The 19,416-nt window shown below is 40.1% G+C and overlaps 1 protein-coding gene across 5 annotated transcripts in view; it reads left to right on the top strand.

Moving 5' to 3' along the window:
• The window catches only part of ARHGAP6 (Rho GTPase activating protein 6), a 327,693-nt gene that overhangs the window by 283,618 nt on the left and 24,659 nt on the right, over nucleotides 1-19,416 (top strand). For all 5 annotated transcript variants that reach the window (XM_054050938.1, XM_054050944.1, XM_054050951.1 and 2 more), the window contains exons 3-5: nucleotides 1,724-1,795; nucleotides 12,324-12,580; nucleotides 16,224-16,419. In XM_054050938.1, coding sequence (XP_053906913.1) covers nucleotides 1,724-1,795; nucleotides 12,324-12,580; nucleotides 16,224-16,419 — 525 coding nt within the window. The remainder of the gene's footprint in view (nucleotides 1-1,723; nucleotides 1,796-12,323; nucleotides 12,581-16,223; nucleotides 16,420-19,416) is intronic.

Here is a 19,416-nt window from a genome sequence, read left to right as displayed (position 1 = left end):
GAGGTAAAAGGAGAATTTCTGTAATAGACTCCGTCTTATCAAGGGGAAATGTCAGGTGGTGTGAAAAGACTGGTGTACTAATCAGTCAAAGTATGAATTTGAGTTATTAATTTGTCGTGTGGCTATAAAAAAGGAAAATCTAATCACAGACTGTGTCAGGCAATGAATTACCTCCATTATCTTGCTAAACTCTCACCTGGAGTACCTTACCCATTCTAGTCAACCTCATTTCGGAGAGATGACTTCTCACCAGAGCAGGTGCAGAAAAGAGGAGCTAACATAACCAGCAAATAACAGTGTAGCTTGAGAGACAGGAACTGAATATCACACTTAAGTGAGTGCTGGGAGCAAATATGCTCCAAAGAAATGCAGAGTGCAAGTGGAGTTGATCAAACCACAGTTACATAAGGTAAAAAGAAATGTTGATTTTAAAGGAAGAGGTTATCAGCTGGCTATGAAAAAGCCAGAACTTGTCCAGTTGTCTCTTGAGTAATGTTCTTGGCATGGCTTTCCATAGGAGTTGAGAGAAAACTGAAGAAACGACTTGTGTTCTCTCACAATCCCTAGGTACAAAGATGAGAGTTCATCCACGGAGGTCCAATTTGCTGCTCTGTCGTATGTTCTCTATGGTAAACAACCATGTAAGACACTGGTTTACATAACTAGAAAAAAAATGTTCAGGCAGATTATTTGGTTACCTTCTCACTATAAAAGTGAAATGCAGATATGATGTGTTAATTTTTGAGGTTTTGCCATATTACAAAACCAATAAGGCAAAGGTACATGTTGTTCATTAACCTTTAGCTACAGTAGTGCCTCTGTTAGTGTTAGTCTCTATGTTAAACCCTTTCTATTGCTTTGGAACTTAAAAAATTCAAAAGGTACAAGTTAAAGCAGGACGGTGTCTTAATCCCTAGTATTCATTGAGACTTCATAAATAAAGTGCATTTTTGTTGACTTTTGATTATAAAAGATGCTGCTGAAGGAAATAATGATAGCCAGCCTTTTGACGTAACTGTTTCAAGAACGAACCTGCCTACACTGTTGCTTAAGATCTTTAGACCTTAATACCTTAGTGAAAACTTAGATGATATGGAGGGTGTCAGAACAATATTTCTCTGAGACGCTAATCTATCTGAACCAATCTCAACATGCTGTACGGAACTGCAGTCTCCCAGTGTGAATTCAGATCAGATGGGTCATGTGAAGGTGGTCAGCTATCATTCAACTGATATGACTGGTATGCAAGAATTTATCCTGGAGGTTAATAATCTTCCCTCTCCAAATTCTATCTTCGGCTCCACACCTGAATCAGTCCTGTGAACGTGGATGAGGGCTAACTAGTATCTTTTAAGTTTATGGTACCTTGCTATCAAGAGCATCCAGCAACAAATCTCCGTTGTTAATTCTTCAAAATTAGTTTTCCATTCTACCACATAGGCTGTGTGACCACACGTGTGTAGATGTGCCCAACAACATGCAGTGGGATACTACTTTGTTTCCCCAGAACAACCTCTGCATTTGGGCAAGCAAAGCGGCACTCCTTTGGACTGAAGGACCATGACATCCCTAGCATTTGTGAAATGAAAGGAAACCCTCACCCTTCCTTACTCCAAGTGCCGAGGACATCTCACTCCATCTTCCTACAGCTTGTGCAGCAGTTTGTTCAGAATCATTTCTCTTCTCTTACTTCTCTTTTTTTAATCCTTATTTCCTCTTACAGATGGACAAAAGAGGAAGAAATCATTAAGAAAGAAACTGGACTCATTAGGAAAGGAGAAGAACAGAGACAAAGGTAAAACAAAATAAGTACATATTTACTGATTGGATCTTAGTTTTGCAGATGAGGTTTCTTTAGTGTTAATTGTATACTTTCTGGAGTACGAGAATGTTACTGAGCTGATGCACTGCCTAGGTATTTCTTTCCAAGTTGAAAAATTTGTCTTATCTTTTCTGTTTGTCATTAGTGTAACCCACATCTCTTCAACTGAAAGCTTATTTCCTGGAAGAAAGGGAGGAGTTAAAGGGCTGCATCTTCCCTTCATTGTTCTTTCTCCTCATTTTCACCATCTAGTGCAGAGTGTGGTCTGGACAAAACGATCCAGTCATCTACCTGCATTTGCGCTCTCCTTTTCCAATTTGCAAAGCAAGTCAGTTTCTTTACTTTTCTTTTTTAAACTTTAGGAAAATAGCCATTGTTTAAAATATAGAAATGCTTCAGTGCTAGCAATCAGCTGAATTTTAATAGAGTCTATGTGACATGGATTTACAGATATGGTTGTACTCTTTTGTTTGGACACTAATCGGCATTATGGGCTGTGTCCTACTCCACTGGACTTGATCTGTAATTTACAGCCATTTGAACTAAGTCTAGATCTTGAGACTTGAAAAGTGTCTCTGAAATGGAAGATTTCTGTACGTAGGTAATTGTGCATCTAATTTTGTGTTGCCTCCTGGAAAAGTAGATCTGGAAAAGGAGTAGTAAAACTTAATATATATTAACACCCCAGTTTCACAACACACACACAAATGCACGTATTTATAAGAAAAGAAATGATTTGGTTGCTCTGATGTTATTGCTTGTTATCTAGTTTCACAGAAAAATGGGACTTTGCAATTCCATTGAAAGAATGAAGATCCTTGTTTCAAAGTTACTTTAGATATTTGTGAGGAAGAAAATATTTTCCTTTTAATTTTTGTTTGGTTTGTGACTTCTTATATGGGATTATTATTTTCTTGATTTAAAAAAGGCTATGGAAAATATTTATATTAATGTTTCTAAAATTGAAAATCCCCTGACACATATGTTTATATAAATCCAGTGGCCTCCCATGTTGGGTTGTGAGTGCCAAATCTTTCATTTGTTATGAGAATTACTTGCCGTAGGACTGAGCCATGAGCAGGAGGAGGTTTAATGATTTTAGAGCTACCTTTGGGAAAATATCTATCTTGTACTGCTCCTGTAAGTATGGTGTAATTAAGCAGTCATTATGTTGCTTAGTTTCCTTGCTCTTTTCCCCCCACAGTTCTTCATGCAATTGAAAATGCAAAGGAAAATAGTTCTGTATAAAACCTTCCCTGCTTTTCAGGGCATTTGCCCGATACTGAACTTCCTAGGGGTCAGCAGAATGCTCTCCTGAATCGGAAATGGTTAACATCCTACTGCTTTTTTAAAAAAATGCTGTCTCACAAGTTTTTGATGCGCTGAGAGCTTTTATCTTCCCCTCATATGGAGACTTTGACAAGTTTCTATTTAGAAGCTCTTTGGGGAGTTGAAATACATTTTATCTTTTTTTTTCTCGCGTTTTTCATTGCAGTAGCAGATTTTGAGCAATAAAAAATTGATTTGGTAATACATGAAGACCAGATTTTGTTGTGTCACCTAAACCTGGTGGATCTTTGCAATTGCACTTCCAGAACTCCTTCAATGCCTCTTTGGTGCAGTGCCTTGAGAACTGATGACTTCCTTTCATGATGCATACAAATCCTTAGCACCTGGAGTTGCTCTTTATTCCTCTAAATTCTCTGTTGACAAAGATCTTTCAAACAAAAATTTTTATTACGTTGTGTTATACTCTGTTGTGATTTCCTTATGGCCTCGTTTTATTTCAGCTGACCTCTGTTTATGATAATTACACAACTGTATTTGTTGAGCACTTACAGATAATATTACTTTCTGCTATTACATTTCTGTTCAGGGAGTGTGTGTGTGTGTGTATATGTGTCTGTCATGCATGATAGTGGTGAGGCACTGGAATGGGTTGCCCAAGGAAGCTGCGTTCAGGGCCAGGCTGGATGGCGGCTTCGGCAGCCTGATCCTAGTGGGAGGTGTCCATGCCCGTGGCAGGGCGATTGGAACTGGATGATCTTTAAGGTCCCTTCCAACCCAAACTATTCTACGATTCTAGAATTCTGTAGTGTTTATGCTGCATTCTGTTAGTAACTTTGGGGATATGCTTTCTGGTTTTATTATGATGGATTTTCTGTGTATGCTTTGCCATTTAGACCTCAGTAGTTGTCCACAGTAAAGATCAGCACTTTGTATTTATTCATCGTTGTATACATTTATCTACTTCCTGTTTTTCAGCATTGCTCATATCTTCTGGTTAAGTATACCCAAGCATTTTTTTTTTTAAAAAAATTATGCTGAGTCTATTAACTTTAATTCCCTTTTTTTTTTTCTTTCAACTTCAGGCATTTTAAACATGTACTCCTCTGTTTTACCCTCTTTCTTCCATGTTCCACTGCCTCATTCTCATTTATGTGAGATGAGAGATGTCTTACATGCTCTTTCCATGTATAAAATACTACAGGAGCACCTGTTGAGGGGAAAATAGTACCGCACTACTCAAACAGCAGAATTTGTATTTCTTCCTTCCTTCAGGATATCTATATTGGCAGTGTTAGATTGGCCAGAAGAGTACAGAGGGCCAGGAAATTGGAAGGAGTCAGGTTCCCAACCAGGCTGTATCAGCAGATTGAAAAGAAGCCTTCCTTGGCAAACCATCTGTGTGCTCTTCTCTGCCTTACTGAGTTATTAAGGATCATCAGCCTCACAGATATTAGCTGAGGAGATTCTTAATGCATGATGGCAGAGGGGTTAAGCAACCAGGAAAGTGCTGGATTGTGCCATGCAGGCTGTTAAACTGTCAGGGTTGGCTGTTCTTCTGTGGGAAGCAGAAGCAGCAGCATCTCCTCCAGCCCTAAGACTTAGAAAGGACAGCGTCGCCCAGCTTTCAGATGGTGAGCTGGCTCTGGAAAGAAAAATGTAAGGCCTTGTTCTTCTGTTCTCTGTAAGGATGAGTCCACCATGCTCACATTGCATCTTGAGTCCCACCGCCTTCCCTGAGCAGTGGTCTGTGTCTCACCCAAAGTCAGTGTTAATCTCCCTCAGCATGTGTGCTGCAGTGAGCTGTCTGTTCCATGATGTGTTATTAACAAGCATTTTTATTGTTTATTTTATAAAGAGATTATCTTCCATTACTGGGCAACCAGTCCAAAACAAACATTCCACCCTATGGACATTGCTGTACTCACACAAAAGTCTGGGAGCACATGCTTACCCACTTGGGCAGGTCCCTAGTCCTCATGCCCAAAAGGAATGCCTGCTTTCTGTTTCTTTTGGGGATTTTGGCAGGCAGAGGGTGTGGTAACTAGTCCAGCTGCACTATTGTGAGAGGGAAAAGGCAAGATCAGGCCACAGGACATCAGAGGGGACGCAGGGAAGGCGACTTCCAAAAGGCTTTATACAGACAAGTTGTGGGTGCCTTAATGCAAACAGCATTTCCATCCCTTCAGTGTCACTTTAGTAAGCACAGTTGCAGTTTGAAGAGTTTATAATCAATTCCAGACATTGTGAGTTTTTTATATCCAACTTTGGGAGACCCCACATACCAGGACAAGTAACAGCCAAGGCAGCCACAGTGTTAGGTCTTGCCTGAAGTATGTGCCACCTGAAAAATCTTTTTTTTTTTTTTACGTTGATAGGCTGGACCGCTGGGCTGAGACCAATGGCATGAGGTTCAACAAGGCCAAATGCCGGGTCCTGCACTTGGGGCACAACAACCCTATGCAGTGCTACAGACTAGGAGAAGTCTGACTAGAAAGCTGCCTGGAGGAGAAGGACCTGGGGGTGTTGGTTGACAGCCGACTGAACATGAGCCAGCAGTGTGCCCAGGTGGCTGAGAAGGCCAATAGTGTCTTGGCTTGTACCAGAAATGGCGTGACCAGCAGGTCCAGGGAGGTTCTTCTCCCTCTGTACTCGGCACTGGTGAGACCACACCTTGAGTACTGTGTTCAGTTCTGGGCCCTTCACCACAAGAAGGATGTTGAGGCTCTGGAGCGTGTCCAGAGAAGAGCAACAAAGCTGGTGAGGGGGGCTGGAGAACAAGTCTTATGAGGAGCGGCTGAGAGAGCTGGGGTTGTTTAGCCTGGAGAAGAGGAGGCTGAGGGGAAACCTTATTGCTCTCTACAACTACCTGAAAGGAGGTTGTGGAGAAGAGGATGCTGGCCTCTTCTCCCAAGTGGCAGAGGACAGGACAAGGCGGAATGGCCTCAAGCTGCCCCAGGGGAGGTTCAGGCTGGACATCAGGAAAAAATTTTTCATGGAAAGGGTCATTGGACACTGGAACAGGCTGCCCAGGGAGGTGTTTGAGTCACCTTCCCTGGAGGTGTTTAAGGAACAGGTGGATGAGGTGCTGAGGAGTGTGGTTTAGGGATTGTTAGGAATGGTTGGACTCGATGACCCAGTGAGTCCTTTCAAACCTAGTGATTCTATGATTCTAAAGGTTAATCCTGACTATCATGCAGCACCATGTGATCCTGCGTATGGGTTGCGACTAGAGATCACCCAGATGTGCCGAGCGCAGGGAGACTCAGAGGTTGTAAAAAAAGGCCACAGTACTGATCACCAGGAACGTATGATGGAAGTCTTGCTGCAGGGTGAACGAGGTGTGAGTCTGGTTTAGCTTGCAGTGCTTGTGGTCAGCATTGTGTCTTTGGGTGTGGGCAGTTCCTGAAGAAGAGGAGGATTTGTGTACTCGGTCCTGCCTGACAGTCGCTCTCCTTAGAGCTGAGGTGCACTTTCTTTCTGGGGAGGTATGACATCCCTCAAGTTTGTGCCCAGCACTGTTCTTCACCTGTACTGGGTTTGTGTGAAGAACTGTAACCTGTGGCAAGGACTCGCATTGAAGAAGGTTTTATGGAGGACTGCCTCTAGTGGGAGAGACCCCACACTGGAGCAGGAGAAGAGGGTGAGGAGTCCTCCCCTTAAGGAGGAAGGGGTGGCAGAAACAACGAGTGATGAACTGACCACAACCTCTATTCCCCGTGCTGTTAGGAAAGGAGGTAGAGAATTTGGGAGTAAAGTTGAGCCCAGGAAGAAAGAAGTGGGAGAGCGTTTTTAAGATTTCAGTTTTATTTTCTCATTGCCCTACTGTGATTCATTGGCAGTAAATACATTCATTTCCCCAAGTCAAGTCTGTTTTGCCCATGACTGTAATTGCTGAATGATCTCTTTGTCCTTATCCTGACCCATCCTGAGCCTTTTCATATATCTTTCCCCCTCCAGTCCACTTGAGGAAGGGGAGTGGTAGGGCGGCTTGGTGGGCACCTGGCATCCAGCCAGGGTCAACTCACCACTGCGTTCAACCTCAGCAGGTCGTTTCTTCTAGGACTATGTGGATATTACAATAATTTGTATTTTAGGACCCAGTCCAGTCTGAGTTTTTACTGTCCTAACATCATTTTTTATTTGGATAGATCAGTTGATCAACCTGTCTGTTAAATTAGAGTTTCAGTGAACTGTTATACTTTTGAAGGCCAACAAAGACACTCGAGTAGAATAGAATGCACTTTCAGTGAGATTCTTATCTTTATTTGTCTTTTTTTGACAGGTACATCTGCCATCATCTCATTAGAATGGGAAAAATTCTAAAGCAAGGGTTTTTTTTCTAATCGTTTTCATATCTCAGAGTGACTCACTAGAGCAGGATATAGCAAAACTTGCCGGATGTAAACAGGCAAACCAGGAGAACAGCACTCCACCTGGATATTTAAGCAATATTTTCAGCTTTCATCAGCGTCTCTGCTTTTCTCTACCCTGCCTCCTTGTTACTAATGGCCTTAGTTATTCTCATTTGTGCTGTCAACATATGTCTCCAAACATTTGTTTTAGCTGCTGACAAACAGTACTCAGGCTGGAGGAATAGTAAAATGTCAGTGCTGCTTAGAATAAGAAGTTCTAAGGATTCTCTGCATACTGGAGGCTGGGCACTGTTCCCTTACAAATTTACGGTTAAATTTGACAACGTCAGAAATGGAGCCTTTTGTCCTTCCCCTGCCAGTGATACGGGCGTCAGTGTAGGCATGCTTCCTTGGAAAGTACACACAAGCATTCCCGAAAGAGGTACCTACCAGAAAGGATTTATCCTAGAAGATTTAGTCTGTAAACTAGCTTCATTTTGCCTTAGTTCCAGTAAACCGTACAGGTGAGCTGAGACACCTGCTCAGAAATAATAATCATTTGTTATGCAATTTGATGAGCCACTGAGAACCATCCCTTTTGCTATTTTTTCTGCATGAAATGTAAACAGTTGACAGGCTCATCCATGGGCCCTTAGCAGAGCTGCTCTGTATGCTGGAGTTTCAGAGAAAAGGCCTTCTTGGTAACTGCAGATCCAGCAGTAGATGTTTGATTTTACTTTACTTCAGAATTCTCAAAAATGTCTTCCATGTTTACTTCCTAGCCATGCTCAGTAAATTTGGAGGTATTTCTTAATGTTTGCCTTTGTTCTTCAGTAATTCAACCTGCCATGACATCAGTATGCCTTGGCACGGCCTAAGGAGAGAGATGAATAGATGAAGAATCTTTTTCGTTACAGTTTATTAGCAGTATGTTTTTTTCCAGGCTTTTCCAGCCCTCTCCACTGTGCTTTTTAAAAAACTGCTAAAATGTTTCTCATGCTCTTTAGGCATGCAGAAGGGTTTTAAGTAATGCTGTGTTGTATTTTGTATGTCAACTGAACGACTGAAGAACCACTTTTTTCAAAAAGGAAAAAAAGAAGACCTACCCACAAAAAAAAAGGCGTTAAGTACCTGGGAAAGCCTTGTGTCACTCCTTGAAGGTCAGTGAGCTCCAACTAGCTGGAGAAAGGAGTTTCAGCCACAGAGCTGATGCTCTGGGAACATTGTCTTATCTCGAGGCTTTTGGAATCAATGCAGTGTTTTGATGAACCTTCACATGGAGGGAGTTTTGCCATTCTCATTATCAATGAAGGTTTCCATTTTTCCATTTTCCTTATTTTCTTGCTTCCATCACTCTCACTCTCTTTCTCTCTCTCTCTCTCTCTCTCGATCTGAAGTAGTTAATTTAACTTGGCAAAACACAGTTACTCAGTCTGCCTAGCTGGGAAGCTTGAATTAGAGACGCCTCCCCATTTAAATATCCCTTTGAAAGCATGTTTTTCTCTGAACTGTCTCCCACTCTGTTCCTATCATTTAAATAGAGGTAGTACAAGCACCTCAGTAGATGTTGGTCATGGGATTTTAGCAGCTCAAAACCAGCACTTAAGCTGTACTTGAGAAAAAAAAAAAATATATAAAAACCAAACAAGTGCTAAGAAGAATGTACAAAGTTGCTGTATTGTATGTTGTTCACTTTATTGAGGTTGAAAGCCTCATTAGGGACTAGAGTATAGACCTCACTGTTTCCTAATAGGCTGCTATGGTTTGAGGGATGAAAACCACAATTTTCACCAGCTGAAACTTCAGAGAAATCTTCAAAACTATACTTGGGTGGTGTGGCATAAGGCCAAGGAAACTATGTGGGTCAACATCCTGGGTATCATCATCTGATTAGCAAGGATAAGGATTTCTGGTCACTGAAGCTCTTATTTGATCTGGCTGGGAATTGTTCTGTGACGTGCTGCTTTTTATTAGAAAATGCTGATTTACCATCACAGAAAGGAACATACCAATTTTGATCAAAATTTTGTGAAGAAACTTTCCTTAGCTGCAAGATGGACTTTCTGGTAAAAGAAATTGTGTACTTGTCCAAAATAGGAAATTGTCTCTTGTGCCAGTATACACTGGAGAACAGAATGCATCAAAAGTCAAGTCCTCATATATGCCGCTGTTCAGGCTCAGGATATGAGTCTGCATTTCCACACTGATTGCTGAGTCTGCTGGGTTGTTTTGCATTTTTACATGGTACTTTCTACAAAATTAATTTGTAAGCTGCCCACTCTGATTGAATAAGCCATCAGTTTTATGTTGGTTTTACTGAGCGGCTTTGGCACTCACTTTGCGTATGTACAGAAGACCAAAGTTTGAGTCCCTGCTCTGAGGAACATTTCTTCATATGAATTAAACATATCCAAGAGCAGGGAACCCCAGCCTACAGGAGGAACTTCTGGCTTGGGTAGGCTCTGGAATTTCTCGCTTGATTGTGACACCAGAGCCTCAAACCTGCACATCTGTCATCAAAGCCAGCACCTTTTCTCTCTCATTGATGGGTTGGTAAATATTTTACATGACTACAACTCTTCTTTTTTTTAATGCATTCAGAATGTCAAAATGGGCATAACATCAGCTGTCCAACAAGGAAATTGTTGGAATTGAATACTTCTGAAGAGTGGTGAACAAAATATGCTCTCCGTGGCGCGCACACAATCTGGTTTTGGTGGGAACTTGAAGCTGTAGCCAATCTGCAGAGAGTGCAACCTCATCTCTTCATTTCAACAAGCAAGCAAGAAGTTACTGTTTTTGCAAATTCTTTAACTTAATTACCACTGCCAGCCAGCATCAGTTCCATCTGTATTTAGTCTGAAAATCAGCCAACTGGTTTTCATCCAGTTCCCCATCTCTGCCAGACATTGAGAAACTGAGGAAGTGGTTCATGTTCTCTGAAGAGGAGGCCTACAGCAGAGCAGTCTAGAGTAGAGGCTCAGTGTCCTTTCACTGCTCCAAAAGCAAGTTAAGCAAGAGCAATTAAAAACCTGGCGTCCCACACCTGATAGTTTTCAAGAAGGAGCAACACCTACCTAAAAATCCCAGCATATACATAATGAAGTCACAGAAAGGGTCAATTTTAATGAAATTCCTTTAATGAAGTGGTGCTGAGCTCTCATCTCCTGCTGCTTTGGTCCTAGTTGATCCTAGTGCTGTAGGATTAATGGCATCAGCGTGCTACTGGTTATTGCTGGACTACATACTCCTGTATCATCCCAATCTGAAACACGAGTGGCTGTAAACCAAAACCAGAGAAATACTTCGTGTTCAGGATTTCACCTGGCTGAGTGGCTTTTCTCAGCACATGTTGTTGAAGGACAGATAAATAGGGATGTACCCTACTAGGCAAGCAGAAATGGAGACAGGTTGCGTATGTATGTTTCAAGTTTGTGATCTTAAATGCTCATTGGGAAGATAATTCAGAATGGTAAAAAAAATTGATACTAATACTCTCATTATTTCATGAGCACGCTCGGTTGGGTACAGGAGAGACGAGTCTTACTCTGGACTCCTGAAACTGGCAGTCTGCGCATTGCTTGATACCCAAATGATGATGTTCTTTCTTTTCCTGAATTAAATGCAGATGGTTTTAGATGTCATTTGACACACAGGTCACCTCTATACTTGCATGATATGTGAGGTTCTGCTTACTGATTTAGTTTTGTCCGGCTACCAAAGTTAGTTTGTGTCTTAACATTTCATACTTGTAAAAATCAGTAATGTTTCTCACTAAGTTGTAAAAATCACTAATGTTTCTCGCCAAACCTGAACAACAGGCCCTAGTATGATTGGCTAGTAGTGTACTCATTCAAGATTTGTAACATATACTCTTTTTTTCAATGCTTTACTTTAATCTTAAAGATAATACAGGCATAGATAAAATTGGAAAGTGTCATCAAAGATATAATCAGACATTTAGTCCCAGGAAGAACTTTGATCTTCAGTCATCAAAGTTTTACTTTGAGATCTGAAGTACATGCCAGTTTCGTCCATTACAGTTATATTGATGTGGGATGGGATTATGTTCTTTTCGTTAACTGAGATAAACCTGTATTCTCCTCTATTTCTGTATGTCTCTGTGTGTGTGTATATATGTATTTGTACAATTACAAGGAACCTCTGTACTGATATACTACTACTAAACTGGCTTAGTCTAACCAGTATGTTAAAGTGGTATAGTTCTTGTATATATTTAAAATCATATCCTTGAAGCCTTAGTCTAAATATTTGATGCACGTACAAGCTCTCTGTACAAGTAGATGTATACCCTCCTGACCTGTAATGAGACCCATGGATGTGCCTGTACCCCTTGACTCTGATGCCCTGCAGCATTTACAAAAAAAGGAACCTGGTAAGGGGGTCTGAAACATAAGAGAGCCGTGACACTGATCCAGTTAGGCTTCCCAGTCTCATAATTAGGTTACCAGAACCTCTGATGGCCCTCTGCACCATCTAGATGTGGCCAGAGGTGTCTGACTTCCAGTTCCTTTCAGTGGAAGTTAAGATCTTAATTAGATCTGCTCCCAGGTCATTTCCCAAGATTTTGTGTGCTACGTCTTGAAGGATCCAACAGCAAATAGGGTAAAGATACCATGGGCTACAATTACCTGCTATGTCTCCACTATTATTTTATTGTTTGAATAATGGTGGTGATGGTGTTGTGATGATGATGATGCAGTCCAGTACCTCATTGGAGTTATTGTATATCTGTAAGGGACTTCAGATGGTTTTTGTGTTTAACAGCTTAATACTTTCTTTTTGTACTAAATAAATATCAGATGTTCAATAAATATTATTTTTTGCTGTTGTTGCAGAATTTATTCCCCAGGCTTTTGGAATGCCCTTGTCCCAAGTGATTGCTAATGACCGAGCCTACAAACTTAAGCAAGACTCACAAAGAGAAGAACAAAAAGAAGTTTCAGATTTTGTGGCCTTCCTCTTGCCATTTGGAACTAAAAGACAGAACAAAGATCTTTCAAGCAGTAACTCATCTCTTAGCTCAACCTCAGAAACACCGAATGAATCCACTTCTCCTAACACGCCCGAGCCAGCGCCACGAGCAAGGAGACGTGTAAGTAGACTCATCTACAATGTAGTGCCTGCCAGTAGCTCCAGAAGGTCTAGTTGAAGCAGGAAAAAACCTTGTTGTGTCTGTGGATTGTTATTACTATTTCTTCCGTCATGTTCAAACAATGATTTTTTTTGGTTGGAAGCCTGCCTGATCAGTACCAGAAAATTCTAACGGTGGTGAAATCTTCTTTCTCTAGTGCTGGTTGGAAAAGATCGTATGGACTGTTCAAGTCTGTTACAGATCCCAAACTGGCAAAAAGATGATTTAGATGTCTTCCTATTCACTCCCTTTATCTATCTTCTTCTGTATAAGTACTTTAGATTTAACAGATTCCATCCATCTTCAATGACATTTTTCATCTGGGGAAGACTAAACTGATGTGATTGACATTTTTATGTATGCTTATGTTAATATAGCTCCACAAACTTGGAAATAAATCTAATTATTAATCCATATCCTAACATTAATAAAAATCCCCATGATCTAATTCTTATTATGGCCTCAGCGATAAGTAAGAAATTGTCAGAGTAAATTTGTACCAGGCTCTTTGAAGGACGTTTCTGCATACAGGCTATGAAGATGCCTTTGGCAGCAGAACACAGTGTGGTGGTTTGGGTGTAATGTTGAATCTTGCACATAAGATAGGTACATGGTAGCCCATTTGCTTGTAGGGTTCTGTTCCTCATAAGTAAATTTTATGCCTTGAACTTTCCCATTTTCCAGTACTGCAGCTAGTCGCAGTAGTAGATTTTTTTTTTCCTCATGTTACCATGGGTTAGATGTTCTGAGATTGCTGTGTTTTAATTTGTTGTTTTGCAGTTGAGGGAGAAAAAAATGTGTCAGGAAATACTTTAAAAAAAAAAACCCTCACATTAAGTAATCTGAGAAAGAATTTGAGGTACAAAACCAGACCCTGGAAGATAAGATATTTTCTTAGGATGTTCACCTTCTTTCATCCATAGGATGAAACCTGCTTCAGAGAACCGCTGTGTAGGGCTCCTCAAGCCCCACAGTATTAAGAAGGGTAGAACTGTAGTAAATTGCAAATTAAGAGTGGACTTAAGAGCCCTATGACCTCCTTTCTTTCTCTCTAGCTGTCAGCTGAAGCTTGAAGTGTCTACATGCTGCCTACAAATAGCTTAGAGCATGATATTTTAGCATGTTCATTTGTCGTATGTAGGCACAGTGCACATCTGTTGACCTGTTTGGACCATATGAATGGGTAGTTGTGTTCACACAAAATTTTAAAGTCTGCTTGAATGTAAGTGTGAAGGGAAACTTGCAGCTTCTTCCAGAATTTGACATAGGCTGTGACAAAAAATAGCAATTCACTGTTTACACCCTTTGGCTTCAGAGCCTGTTTTTTAGGAGGGAAAGATAATTCATGTGTCCAGATATGGGTCATCTGCTGTTCTTTTCATGAAGTGTGATAAGGTTGCTGACATGCGTTTTACCAACTATCAAGCAGGAAGAACCTAGATGCTTTGTTACATCCAAGACATAGGGTTTCTGTGGATTTTTTTCTTGTTTGTTTTTTTCAATACCAGCATTGCAGCTTTCAGGAGGTTGAATTTGAGCTTTTAGTCCATACTCATATTGATGTAGTAGCACATGATTCACCTAGAGAGAAGCAAGAGTAGACAAAGGTGTGCAGTGTGATGTGGAAGAAGCTGGCATCTTCTTCTCGGGGTGAACATCAATTATTCAGTAATATACTTCATGAATTGTCAATTATTTAACATCAGTATGAACTCATATCCCATATCTTGTCTGTCTTTGGCTTTATACTTCTGCTTATTAGTGTACTCAGTCTTGGGCAGTGTTGCACTTTTTTTTTCAGTTATATCAAAGCATTTGCTTAAAAAAAAAAGATAAATGATTCATTAGTACATGCAGTTGATACAACCAGTTTCTCACATAAGTGTTGCACAGAGACCTGGAGTGCAATCCTCTTAAACTGAAATTGGAGGCACTGTTTGTCACCATACCATTCACTTATTTGTGTCATTCACTTTTGTGTATTCTGATATACACTCAGCTGAGGCTTTTGATAATGGATAGAAGTAATTGTAGCTGCAGAGTTCATGATATTAGTGCTTTGGTTTGTCCCTCCTTGAGAGGTAGAAAGAAATCATTGTTGCTGCATTTCTGTGTTGGATTTTTGCCCAGCAGTTGGAAGTTGAGACCCTGGTCAATCCAGCAAGAGGCTTTCTATGTGCTTATTATAGAGAGTATTCTGACTCTCAATTAATATATTATTTACATATAAATTAGGGAGACAAAATTTATTGATGTATCAGGGGCTCACTCTTACTGCTTTACTACTCAAATAGCATAATATATGGAGTGAAAATGAATAGTACTTGATCCCATGCATACTCTGTAATCTTGCTCATCTTTTCAAAAGAGAAAAGTCATCTCTAACCCTTAAGAAGTAAAGAAAAGCCTCATCTGATCATTCCACAGCCATCCCTTTAGCCTTAATTTTCTTGTTGCTCTTTCCATCCCCTCTTTTATCTCCACTTTCCTTCATAGTTTCTATATGCTTAGATAAAGACTTCCACAGTTTTAGAATGTGAGCTTTGTCATGGCGGAGCAGGGACTGATATCCATTATGTTCAAATACAATGCCTACTAGATGGAACTTGATTTTTTTTTGGTTGCTGAACACTACAGTCCAAGTAGCTTTGTGTCTGTGTTAATAGTCGTGAAGTAGTAGGCAGCAATGTGCGTGATCTCCTGCATCTTCCCGCAGCAATCATGCAGACTAATAGGGCTGGCGGAGTTTGAGCTGGATCTGTAGAACGTGTCGGTAGAGGTTCCTCTGCACTTTGAAATTTAAAATCGGAGCTGGCCTGGGCTTGATATTGTCAAGCAGTACTGTACTTCCACCACTGAATTCAAGGTCACTCATCCTAAAGCCAGCTCAGTGTACCAGTTAATCCACAACTTTGATAAAATGCCCAAGGATAATTGTAAACTGACTATTTACATCTATTTTAGGGATCTGAATCCGACTTAAGTGACTCTGTGATAATAATGATTCATGAGGTGAGGATGCTTTGCAGACAGTGAAGGACCGGTAAAGGAAAGGATACAAAAGAGGGCAGCTGTCGTAAAGGGACTGCCCAGGAGCTACGGCAGTGAGGGTAGTTTTAGGAATTTTAGTGTCGGTCAATTAATTTTGATGTCTGAAACACCAAAGTCTTAAAAACAAAATGAAAAGTATTCAATTTAGAATATTGCACACATGGCTTATAGCCAGAGAGTCTTGTTTGGGGGTTTTTTGTTTCCTTTTGACAGGAAATGGTGACGGGAATCAAGCAAATGTTTTTCTGAGGAACATCAGAAATCAAGGTCAAAGTTGCATTCTAGAGGGTGCAGTAATTATTTAGAGGTATGGGTCAAAAAAGAAAAATTCTAAAAACTTCACTGTGTTTTAAATATAAGTCTTCCGTGAGTTACAAGAAACATAGCTTAGATAGGTTAGTTCCTTTTTTATTTAGGTCATTAATTACATTAATTTACAAAAACTGTATAGCAAATTGTGTTTTTATATTAGTTTGTTTAACATGCAGGTAGGCAAGTCCTTGTTGGATAAAGTCCTGTGGCATCTAATTTTTCATGTGTGTGTATTTTACAGGGTGCAATGTCTGTGGACTCCATTACAGATCTTGATGACAATCAATCACGATTGTTAGAAGCTCTCCAGCTCTCTTTGCCAGCAGAAGCTCAGAGCAAGAAAGAAAAAGCAAGAGATAAGAAACTAAGCCTGAACCCTATTTACAGGCAGGTTCCCCGGCTTGTTGATAGTTGCTGCCAGCACTTGGAAAAGCATGGTAAGAATATTTCATTTTCCCAGATCTGTTTTTCCTATAATATAAATAAATGCATGTTTTGAGAAGCAAGCATATATTGCCAATTGCAAAGACACTTTCCCTCCTATTTTGCCTCTCGCTAAAGACATTGTTTCACAAATAATTACTTGGATGATATCTTCCCAAACTAAGGAGCTATCCTTCAGTCTTGCAATTTGTTTACAATTCTTGCAAACCAGCCCATACAGCACGGAAGAAGAGATATTTCTTGGAGGTCATTCATCTTGTACTGGAGTACTCAGCTCTGGAGAAATGGCACTTCATACCCTACAGGTTTCTCCTTACCTTGAGAATGAAAATGTGCCCCTCTGCTTAGAATCATTCTTCACAGCCAGTGGATCTTACAGTGTAAGAGCTAAATTAACTGTTTATATTATGGGGCAAGACTTAACTAGAAATGGCATTTGAAGGTAGAGGTTCAGAGAAAGAAAAAATTCCCATGCTAAATTACATTAAGCTTTTAGAAGCTTTTTCCTGTTCACTACAAGGCTTGCAGTCTGCCTACTCATTTTGTCCCTGGCTTGAGTTGTCCTGACCAGTCTCTGGCTCAGGCCTGCTACTCTCCGAAGGGGATTATAAACTCCTGCTAATGTTCTTCTCATGTCTTCGTTATTGTCCATACACAAACCTCCCACCAGCTTTATGTAATACAGAAACAATAGTTTATCAAGGTATCTGTTCAACGTCTCCCCCAATGTGTCTTAGTCTTGTAAAGGTTTTTAATGAGAATTGAAATAACTTGGCCACAGCAATGCAGAAATATCACATGACCAGATAATAAACAAACCATTAAGAAATGGTGACTGCAACACCAAATGATGCATTTGATGCCTAATTTGACCAGAAATAAATAATTTACTGACTCTGCATGAAAGACTTTTGCAGAGGAGGGACTGCAATTTAAACAACAATGCTAAGCTTTTACAACACAATCGAAAACCATGTTGCTTACAAATATATATAAATGAAAACTGTGAAATAGGGTCATTGTTAGCCTTTTACAGAGTTTGGATACCATGGCTGGCAAATAAGTGTAGGGATGATTAAGTTTGAGATGAATGACTTCCATCCCTTTCAGCAAGCGTAGCTGAGTTTGGAGATCATAGAAGTGTCCGAGTCAGCCAAAAAAGCCATTCAGCTGAGTATCCTTTGAATACTGTGATTTTATGTCACTTGAACATCTGTGATAAATTCTTTAATCCACTTAACCCACTGTTAAAACAAAGATTCTTTTCTATACAACATTCTTTACTAAAATATTTGCTATAAGTTAAAGTTTCCTTGTAAAGCAACTTTATGATGTTTTTCTCTGCGTTTTCTAAGGATGAACTGTATTACTCTACAACACAATAATGTGAGATTTGGAGCAAATATTGATGTTCTTCAGTTTTCAGTGTAATTTGCCATCCACAGAACAGTCATTAGGTTTGGTTGACTTTGAGAAATATAAAGACCGCTGAAGACAGACACTACTGTTTGCTCATTGCTTGTTGGCTTTAGGGATATTAGAGGAGTTTCTATTTTAGCAACAATCCTGTTGCAACATCATTCCAGGCTATATGATGGACCAAGTTTCTGATTCTGAAAATATTTGCCTGTATGCATAAGCCCTTTAGGCCAATTTTTCAGCAGCAAATCACCTAGGAGTTTCTAGCAAATGCTTTAAATTATCGTTTTGAATGTTATATGACAAAAAATGGTTTATATGTTTTTTTAGCCATAAAAGCTCCTGACCTTGTTCACCTTTCCCTGTTTTCCTCAGGAGCATGTCCCAGCATTGCAAAGGCTTGACATCCTGCAGATGCACAGTGTAAAACAAATAACTTTGTTTTTACAGGAACTGCTAACCAGCCTCCAGGTTTTGCCCAGTATGAGTATCTCCATCTCAGATGATTCCCTTCCAGTGTTCCTGGGTTTACTAAATGTTACTCCATCAATGCAATTTTCTGTTAAGCAAAGACAGAAGAATATTTGGAAAGGTATCATATTGAGACTAAAAACTAAAAGGCAGAATCCTATTTCAGTTTTTCTGATGAAAATCATGCAAGTCCAAACACCACTGCAAAGCCACACATCTCTGGCAGGAAGTGTAGCTTCATGACTGTCAAAAGGCATTTGTTTTGCAAGATTATTTTGCATGCCCTGTATGTCAGTAGAAAGAATGAATATTACAGAATAGCCTTTGTTAGAGCACTATAGATCATTTATAGATCATTTAATCCTATTTGCAAAAAAAAAAAAAAAAAAGCTTTACTGTGTGTAAAATAATAAGTACACAGCTGCCTAAATTTCTACGATTTCCACTCACATCCTCATTACTAAAGGCTATGTCACCTCTTAGGTGGCATTTATTTTCAAATTTTTCAGTTGCTGCTACTCAGCAAAGTATATCCATTCAACAACTGTGTTATGGTTTCTTTGATATTCTGTTAGTGTCTCGTGGTTTGAAGAAGGTTTGAACTGATTTTTTTAGGCAGTAGCAGGCAATACTCATTCCCAAATGACTTAAAGTCTCAATGACACAAGAGGCACACCTTCTGCACTTTGCCTGAAATACGGATGTAATTCTTTATAGCTTTCCCACTATATAATAGCTGTTCCTACCCTATAAATTGCACACAACTGTCAGGTAGAGTGCTTCTCTCTTGTGATCTGCCTGAGTGCACTATTTCTGTCCTTTTGAAGGAAACCCTTAGCTTGATGTTGACAGGCAGTACAGAGCCAGCAGGTAACCCTGAACACCAACTACTTCCTGTAACCAAAGATGCAGCTCGGTGCCAAAGTATTTATTTTATTGCCTGTTTCCTTTGATGTCGGTCCTCGAAGTGCCACCTTCAGACGTTGAGCAGTACCTCACTCTCTGCATACCCCTGTTCCTCACAGAGTAGCAGTGGCACTACCAAAATGGCATCACAAGAAATGTCACAGAGATACGTTTTACAGGTTAGGTGATGTCAG

The sequence above is a fragment of the Cuculus canorus genome, chromosome 1 (assembly GCF_017976375.1).
Source record: "Cuculus canorus isolate bCucCan1 chromosome 1, bCucCan1.pri, whole genome shotgun sequence".
Lineage (NCBI taxonomy): Eukaryota > Metazoa > Chordata > Aves > Cuculiformes > Cuculidae > Cuculus > Cuculus canorus.
The sequence above is the reverse complement of the archived record's forward strand: the minus strand, read 5'-3'. Positions and strand labels throughout refer to the sequence as shown.